The following is a 9,338-nucleotide window of genomic DNA, read 5'->3' as shown; positions in this document are numbered from 1 at the left end:
TCAAATGAGTCAGAAAAAAAAGCCCCTTCTAAATTATAAAATTTTGTAGATTTTGCCCCCACCAATTGTGCCCCCCCCTCTCTCTCTCTCTCTCTCTCTCTCTCTCTCTCTCTCTCTCTCTCTCTCTCTCTCTCTCTCTCCTTCTGTCGTCTTTCTTCGTCTAACCTTCGTCCTTTTCCATCTTTCTCTTTCATTCCCCTTTCTCTTGTTCTTCTTCTCTTCTTACACCTCTATCGTGAATTCCCAACTTTTCTCCTTATCTCTCTTTTTCCTCTGTTCCCCTTTTTTAGCCCGTCCTTCCTTTAATGTTACGATAGTAATAAAAAAAGGACGGGCTATTGTATTCGCTTCGGTGTCGTCTGTCTGTCCCCATAGAAGGACTTATCCAAACCAGGTCGACCTAGGTATATACCGAATTAAAGGTCTTTTTACCAGGAACACGAAAGTGGTGGTGCAAATTTTGTCCAGAAATCCATAAAGCCAAAAAACCTTTGTCGCGACGACCTATGAACTCAAAGCGAGAGTTTTAGATAACATTTCAGTCGTTCATTTAAGACCGGTTTTAGCGTTACCTATGTTAAGCTACGCCGAGGAAGGCCAATAAATGGATAAGTGACTTTAAACCATGAAACAAACGCTGAATTCGACTCGTGTGGTCTGTGTCGTAGCCACAGACCACACGAGTCCTCTTTCTTTCAGAACTGTTCTTCCCTTCCAATTGGACTCTTCTCGCAACAAGACACTAAAGATCCAACCAGGTCGCGGTGAAATAGGGCTGAAATCTAGCCGATGGCCCTACTTATACGAACAGCACCACTCTAGTAAACCTGCAGCTGTCTAAAATCCCTCTACCATTTCTTAGCCTGCAGCTGTCTAAATTCCCTCCCACCTGACCAGCTTTACTAAATAAATAAATACTAATCCCGAAATGTCCCTTCCCTTCTTCAAGTCGCTTCATTTCCTACCCTGACCCTCTCAATTTCCCCCTAAAATTTCCCTCCTGACCACCCCCTCACACCACCTACCCACCCCCTAACACCTTTTTGAGAGCTGAAGTTCGCAGGGGGTGCCCGGGTCAAACTCGCACAGGCGCACGAGATGGGGAAGAAAAATTCCCTTTTTTCCCTCGTCCGATTACAAAATCCCTCGATTTTGTACCTTTCCCCCGTATTTTCCCTGTTTTTCCCACAACCAATTTCTTTTCCGTATTTGTCTTTATCAAATTTTATTCCCGTTCTTTCCCACTTTCCAGTCGGTGTTTTTTTCCCTTTTCTTCAAAATTTTCTCCCATGTATTTTTTCCCGGCACGTACCTATCCAAAAGTTGTCTTTCGTTTGCTCTCGTGAGAGGAAAAGTTTTTTTTTTCTCATCTATGAGCACACACACTATCATGTCGTGTCTACCAGATAGTGAGTGGTTGGTCCAAGACCGGTGTATGAGCATACAGAAGGCTGAATACAGACCTGAACTAATAACCTGAAGGAATGAGCACACACACTATCATGTCGTGTCTACCAGATAGTGAGTGGTTGGTCCAAGACCGGTGTATGAGCATACAGAAGGCTGAATACACCTGAACTAATAACATGAAGGGGGGATCACTTACCCAAGTCCTGTTCAATCGGCAACGTGATGCGTTTGGAGGGTGAGGTAGCCGTTCTCAGAACGCTGGGCGGGGGCTGCTTCAGCACACACGTCGGTACGAGACCCTCCGAACATTCTTCCCCGAGCGAGAGTCGAACCAAGGCCCAGTCGGGTGGGGCGCTACTGTTGTGGACCACCTCTACTTGTTGGCCCTTGTGAACGGAAAGTTCTGTGGTGTTGGTGGCGGTGTAGTCGGCTAGAACCCAGGTCATCTCTATGCCGGAACCCTGGAATGAGAAGATGACTAGTTGCGGACATTGTGTTCGGGACAATATCAGGTACATATAAAAGGTGATATACTAAAATAAGGGAAGCAGAAAGTGGCATTATGGTTTATTTTATTTATTAAGTTTCCATTTATTATTTTTCCAACCTAACTCTCAGAACATACAAAATTTTTATAAACGGTGTGCCCATCCGTATAAGCAGAGCTATCATCTTATAAAACATCTAGCCGTAAAAATATCCCAGCAAAATAAGTGGTGTTGGTGGCGGTGTAGTCGGCTAGAACCCAGGTCATCTCTATGCCGGAACCCTGGAATGAGAAGATGACTAGTTGCGGTCATTATGTTCGGGACAATATCAGGGAAGCAGAAAGTGGCATTATGGTTTATTTTATTTATTAAGTTTCCTTTTATTATTTTTTCAACATAACTCTCAGAACATACACAATTTTTATAAATGGTATGCCCATCCGTATAAGCAGAGCTATCATCTTATAAAAGATCTAGCCGTAAAAATATCCCAGCAAAATACATATGATACCTATTTATCTTTTAATGTTGTGGTCAAAAGTGGTTGACTACATTTGATAGTTAGCGAACCAAGGCCCAGTCGGGTGGGGCGCTACTGTTGTGGACCACCTCTACTTGTTGGCCCTTGTGAACGGAAAGTTCTGTGGTGTTGGCGGCGGTGTAGTCGGCTAGAACCCAGGTCATCTCTATGCCGGAACCCTGGAATGAGAAGATGACTAGTTGCGGTTACCTACCCACACAAAAGTTGTCACTAAGAAGGAAAAGATGAGAAATACCTACATTTTTTTTTACATTCCATTTACCGACAATTTTTTTCTATCATCGAAAAAGTCAAAAGTCAAAGGGTCACACATACGAATCTATAGCAATCTACACATTGCTGATGTATACCTAGTAGGTATATCCTATATCACAGACAGTGCAATGAAAGAGAATTATATATTATCATTCTTTAATACCATATCGTGCAATGAGCAAGAAAACCATGTGAGTGTACGTATTGTACGTGCATGGAAAAGGATACGTGTTGGTATGTTAGAGACTGGTAGAGAATTTATTCAATTTAGAGGAATTGGGAATTAGGAATTAGAAGGATAGAAATTGAATAGAATAGACAATAGACAACAACAGATTGAGTGGTGCAGGAAAAATCAGTAAAAAAAGGTATTTTAATTGTGTTAAGCACAAATGCTTGTCACAAGTGTCGTTCCCTGCTTTAATGCACGACGCTAAATTTTATGACTTGACTTGGACTTGAACCAACAACTTCCAGATCCGAAATCCACCGCGCTAACCACTACACCACTGAGGTTGGTAGGAAATATGAGTATTTAAAGATACCTCAAACAATAAACTAGCCCTACTACTTACTACAAACAATAAACTAGCCCTACTACTTACTACAAACCATAAACTAGCCCTACTACTTACTACAAACAATAAACTAGCCCTACTACTAACTACAAACAATAAACTAGCCCTACTACTAACTACAAACAATAAACTAGCCCTACTACTTACTACAAACAATAAACTAGCCCTACTACTTACTACAAACAATAAACTAGCCCTACTACTTACTACAAACAATAAACTATATACAACAAAAAATGGGGACTTCTTCTGGTTTTAAGCACCCAGTCTAAAAGCACTAAACTGATACAAAGTAAAGTACTTATAACAAAATAGAAAGTAAAAATGCTGTAAATAGGAATTCGAATCCCTACAGCCTAAACAAAACACAGTCACCAAAGTCTAAACAAAATACTCATACTCTAACACACAGTACTGGAATTAAATAAAGCACTTGTAACAAGCATTCGGACTTCCAATTCCTACAGACTAAACAAAACACAGTTACCTACATAAACTCACACTACTGGGACTAAACAAAGCAATTACGTTAGAAACCCCTTCATTCTATTAGACGCAACACACAATACTTTAATGTAAATAAGTAATAGTTGCCCCTTCAGTACTGGAATTAAATAAAGCACTTGTAACAAGCATTCGGACTTCCAATCCCTACAGGCTAAACAAAACACAGTTACCTACATAAACTCACACTACTGGGACTAAACAAAACAATTATAACTTCCCTACAGCCTAAAGGAAACACAGTTACCACAGTACTGGAACTAAATAAAGCACTTGGAACAAAAAAATGCTGATGACTAACAGTAGTAAGGTTTGCCGGGGTAGACGGTAGCGTCGCGCTGTGATTGGGAGTACCACCTAGCGGTGAGGTAGTACCGAGGGTCGCGGTCGCCATCGGAGGTGCGACGGGTTATTGGTCGCGAGATTGATACTAGCGCGCCCCGTGGTGAATAAGAGAACACTTTGGTTTCAGTTCATTTTCAACAAAATCACAAAGGATATGCTGAATAATCACGATTCATTGAATATTCACTAGGGATTGTATTGAATAATCACAGTTACTTGTACGTATTGATGTTATAAACTTGTGTGACAGGAAACTAAGTCACGCGACAAGACAGCTGTGTCACTCTAAGTGACATGAGTTATACAAAATGATATTTCAAGTTTCCAGGAATTCGATCACAAGCCACAAGGGAAATAGACACACTCTGTATCATAAACAAGCACGCTATGGGATGCTGTGTCATGGGAACAAAACTGTACAAGTTACAGGCTGTATATTGGGACGCAATGCTGGTTAAAACTTCAAACTTAGATTTGAAAGCTTTCAGTATAGTCTAAAACAAATAAAGGTCTTGTACTTTAACTATGACAGAAAAATGCCGTTTCTAGCTATGTAGCAAAGATGCTGTTTCAATCTTGTTGTGTATCAAACGTGCGCTATCACTGTGACAAAGACTTCGGATCCCAACAGTCCAAACAAAACACTTATGCTATAACACAGATAACACACTGTGTTATATTAACACAGTACTGGGAACGCCAATAACGATGGTGACGATGGTCTAAATAAAAATACAACAAAAAATGGGGACTTCTTCTGGTGACGGCTGTTAAGCTAACAGGCTGTTAGGGGCTAAAAAGTAATAATAATAATAATAGATTTATTGATTACTTTTTTTTACAACAATCTTTTCATGTTCCACTAAGTACATGTAGGTAGTACTTTTCGGGAACTTTAATTGCTAGATAAGCCAGTCGTTCCGAGAACGAAAATTATCCCATCAGGATAAAATCCGACCCGGGCGGGAATCCAGCGGCCTAGCGCTTACAAGGCAGACACGCTACCAACCAAGCTAACTAGGCTGGCTCGTAGGTTTGAAATTTTTTAAATAAGATGGTAACATACTTGTAGGTAAGAACGAACTTATCTTACCTTATCCGAGTCTGTAGTATTGCCAGACCCATAGGAAGCCAAAGATCCTCTATCACAATTGTCTTCGTCCTCCATGTTGGGCTGATTTGAGCGTGACTTGAGCTTGGCGGGTGACTTGGGCGGGGCAGCCAGGGGCAGGGCTGAACTGAAGTAGGTTTCCTGGATCACCTCACGGAGTCGTTTCACCCACAGCTGTTTGGCTTCGAGGGAGGAGGCCTGTGGAAACAAGAAGGTAAGAGAGTTAGTGTTTATAGTCCGTCCTTCCTTTATTATTACAATAGTAATAAAAAGGTAAAAGGGACGGACGCGGGTGACTTGGGCGGGGCAGCCAGGGGCAGGGCTGAACTGAAGTAGGTTTCCTGGATCACCTCACGGAGTCGTTTCACCCACAGCTGCTTGGCTTCGAGGGAGGAGGCCTGAAGAAACAAGAGCGAAAGAGGTTTAATTGGTATTTTTTCGTACTTTTGTCAAGAGCGAAAGAGGTTTAATTGGTATTTTTTCGTACTTTTGTCAAGAGCGAAAGAGGTTTAATTGGTATTTTTATGTACTTTTGTCAAGAGTCAAAGAGGATCAGGTAGTATTTTTTCGTACTTCTGCAAGCTAGAATTTCAAGTGGTTAAGGGTGGGGTAGGTTCCTATGAAATTGAGCGAGATTAAGAGCTTCCTGTGAAAAAGTTTCATCTCACTATTCATTTCGTAAGAACAACTGCTACATTAGACTCGTGTGGTCTGCGTCGTAGCATGTCCCTCATAAGATGGGCGATAAGAGACACAATGCCCCTTCATCACGTACTTGACGCCAGGGCCGTATTTAGAGCTTTACTTTTCCCAATTTCCCTTTTACGTGAACCAGGATTTTTTTTAATACTTATATAGGTAATTCGGACGAAGGTAGGTACATAGGTACTGATTTTCTCTAATCACGATCGAATAAACTACGGGCTAAAAAAATCCCGGAGGGACATGCCTAGCTTGTTTCTGCAGATCCTTCTTTTCTCTTACCTTTCTTCTTGCTTTTCTAACTTCCCTCTTCCCCATTCCCTTCTCCCTCGTTTCTTCTCTTTTCTTACCCTCCCCCTCTTATATTCAGTTCCCTTTTTTTCCCTTTCTACCTCTTTTTCTCCATCTTTCCTCACTTCCCCTCTCCTCCTCATTTATTCTCTCCTCCTCTCTTCCCCCTTACCTTTCTTCTTGCTTTTCTAACTTCCCTCTTCCCCATTCCCTTCTCCCTCGTTTCTTCTCTTTTCTTACCCTCCCCCTCTTATAATTCAGTTCCCTTTTTTTCCCTTTCTACCTCTTTTTCTCCATCTTTCCTCACTTCCCCTCTCCTCCTCATGTATTCTCTCCTCCTCTCTTCCCCTTTCTCCCGCTCTTTCTCCATTTCTATCCGTGTACTTCGTTTTCTTATCAAGATGTTTACTTTGTTTATTGCTCTCTCTGTTGCAAGTACCAAGATGACTTGTGCAGATTTCTTGTCTCCTTATACCTGCCCTCTTTGTGTGTATTTATTTAAGCCTAGATTTTCATTTTCTTTCCTCTTTGTACACTTCTTTCTGCTTTATGTTGAGGATACTACCTCCCATTCTAACTTCCCTCTTCCCCATTCCCTTCTCCCTCGTTTCTTCTCTTTTCTTACCCTCCCCCTCTTATATTCAGTTCCCTTTTTTTCCTTTCTACCTCTTTTTCTCCATCTTTCCTCACTTCCCCTCTCCTCCTCTCTTCCCCTTTCTCCTGCTCTTCTTCCATTTCTATCCGTGTACTTCGTTTTCTTATCAAGATGTTTACTTTGTTTATTACTCTCTCTGTTTCAAGTACCAAGATGACTTGTGCAGATTTCTTGTCTCCTTATACCTTCCCTCTCGGTGTATTTATTTAAGCCTAGATTTTCATCTTCTTTCCTCTTTGTACACTTCTTTCTGCTTTATGTTGAGGATACTACCTCCCAAAAAGATGGATATTTACAACTTTTTTTTATATTAGTTTCTATTTATGAAACATCTGCTAATTTTGACTTTAAGGGTCTGTGTCGAAGCATACTTTTTTTTTTTGCTTTTTATGTGGCAGGATTCTTCAAAAGGAGCTCTTCCACCCAACCACAGGTTTTGTCGAGGATCTAAATGCTTACATAGCCGACATTGATCTAAATGCTTAGATACCCGACAAATAGGTTTTTTTTTTTTTTTTTTTTTTTTAGTTTAAACTTTAAAAAATAATAATCCTCAACTCTGATAACTTGATAAGTTGATAACTAGATAACAAAGTTCCGCTCAAGTTTACAGTATAACTGTAAAATGAAGAAACTACATGATTTCACTCATAATTTCTCTGGAAATCAAAATCAAAGTCAAAGTGATCAAAGTAAACTTAACAATTAACTACCGCGGCCTCCCCCCCCCCCAAACCCGATGCTGGATACGCCCATGATCCTAGTAATTCCCAAAATACATCTCTCGATGGCCCTCTGGGTAAATCGCAATTTTTAGTCCGTCCTTCCTTTATTATTACAATGTAAATGTAAATGCAGTTTTTTTGTGTTATTATGTCACAACTTTGGTGCTCACTGCAGCATTGTAGGATTTTCCCAATATCTCAATAATCCTAAAATCCAATGTTTACCTACCATGCTGGCACCGGTCGCTATGCGCATTTATATGTCATAGCTACTCATTTTCCTCACGAGGCTGAGTGGGCCCCGCAACAGCCAGTCACGGAATCAATCATTTGGATGATACAAATTTCTTGACCCCGCCGGGAATCGAGGCCACTACGCCATGGGAGCTGACTTTGCTTTATTTTATGTGGCAGGATTCTTCAAAAGGAGCTCTTCCACCCAACCACAGGTTTTGTCGAGGATCTAAATGCTTACATACTCGACATTGATCTAAATGCTTAGATACCCGACAAATAGGTTTGTGTTGTGAAACACACTCTGAGCTTTTTTGAAGAGGTTTAATAGGGGGAACTGTAACTGCTAAGGTCTTATCGTCCCGAAATCGAAGAGAGAAGGAAGACAGGATAGAAGAAAGCCAGCCGTTCCGAGAACGAACTCACCTTATCCGAGTCTGTAGTATTGCCAGACCCATAGGAAGCCAAAGATCCTCTATCACAATTGTCTTCGTCCTCCATGTTGGGCTGATTTGAGCGTGACTTGAGCTTGGCGGGTGACTTGGGCGGGGCAGCCAGGGGCAGGGCTGAACTGAAGTAGGTTTCCTGGATCACCTCACGGAGGCGTTTCACCCACAGCTGTTTGGCTTCTAGGGAGGAGGCCTGAGGGAACAAGAGCGAAAGAGGGTCAGTTAGTATTTTTTAGTACTTTGATTTTCCGCAAGTTAGAATTTCAAGTGGTTGAGGGTGGGGTAGGGTCCAGTGAAATTCAGACAGATTAAAAGCTTCATTTGTTCCTGTGAAAAAGTACTACGAAATCAAATAAAAAGGGCAATGACCTTTTTATTTCGTGGTAATGAAACAACTGCTATATTAGACTCGTGTGGTGTATCGTAGCATGCCCCTCAAAACATGGGCAATCAGAGACTCAATACTTCCCATTTAGGTGCTGGGTCAACATCGTAGTACCTATGCCTCTTTTTAGATATTGGTAAGAGATAAAGAGTTCCCTTCGTGCGAAACTCACAAGTGGGGACGAACCTTTTGCTGGTGTTTTGGCACTAAAAACTGACCATCGAAATTTTGACCCGATTACATTACTTTCCTTCCTATAGGATAAGGAAAGTAAAAATCGGATGAAACTCACAAGTGGGAAAGGGCCTTTAGGGGGACCTAGATTTCACATAATGTAAACACTCCTTTCTTACCTTAAGTAATATTCTACAGTCGGATATAGGGGCACGTCCCGTCCACACCGCAAACTTGCACTCGTCCCCCTCAATATGCTCCGTCACTCCCAACTCTGACGTCATAAGTCGCCCCTTCATCACGTACTTGACGCAACCCGCAGCATCCTTCACTTCCTTACTGAACACCAGATAGAGCTCGAATAGGAAACAGTGCCGATCCCGACCTGAGAAATGATAAAGTTGTTAGAAACCCCTTCATTCTATTAGACGCAACACACAATACTTTAATGTAAATAAGTAATAGTTGCCCCTTCATCACGTACTTGACGC

The 9,338-nt window shown here is 41.5% G+C and overlaps 1 protein-coding gene across 2 annotated transcripts; it reads right to left on the bottom strand.

Annotated features, from left to right (window-relative positions):
* Positions 1 to 1,572: 1,572 nt before the first annotated feature.
* On the bottom strand, positions 1,573 to 9,288 carry LOC103520534 (kalirin-like). 2 transcript variants are annotated; one of them, XM_026831610.1, is made up of 4 exons: positions 9,027 to 9,288; positions 5,525 to 5,630; positions 5,215 to 5,324; positions 1,573 to 1,871 (listed from the first exon to the last, which is right to left on the bottom strand). In XM_026831610.1, exons 1-4 carry the CDS (start codon positions 9,144 to 9,146, stop codon positions 1,599 to 1,601), a joined length of 609 nt encoding a protein of 202 aa, XP_026687411.1. In that variant the 5' UTR covers positions 9,147 to 9,288; the 3' UTR covers positions 1,573 to 1,598. The 2 variants fall into 2 exon arrangements, with proteins under 2 accessions (XP_026687411.1, XP_026687410.1); XM_026831609.1 differs by lacking the exon at positions 5,525 to 5,630 and having other exon boundaries at positions 1,576 to 1,871; positions 5,215 to 5,430; positions 9,027 to 9,252.
* Positions 9,289 to 9,338: the final 50 nt, after the last annotated feature.

The sequence above is a fragment of the Diaphorina citri genome, unplaced genomic scaffold, assembly GCF_000475195.1.
Source record: "Diaphorina citri unplaced genomic scaffold, Diaci psyllid genome assembly version 1.1 scaffold3748, whole genome shotgun sequence".
NCBI classification, from domain to species: Eukaryota; Metazoa; Arthropoda; class Insecta; order Hemiptera; family Psyllidae; genus Diaphorina; species Diaphorina citri.
This window is presented reverse-complemented; position numbering and strand designations above follow the sequence as displayed.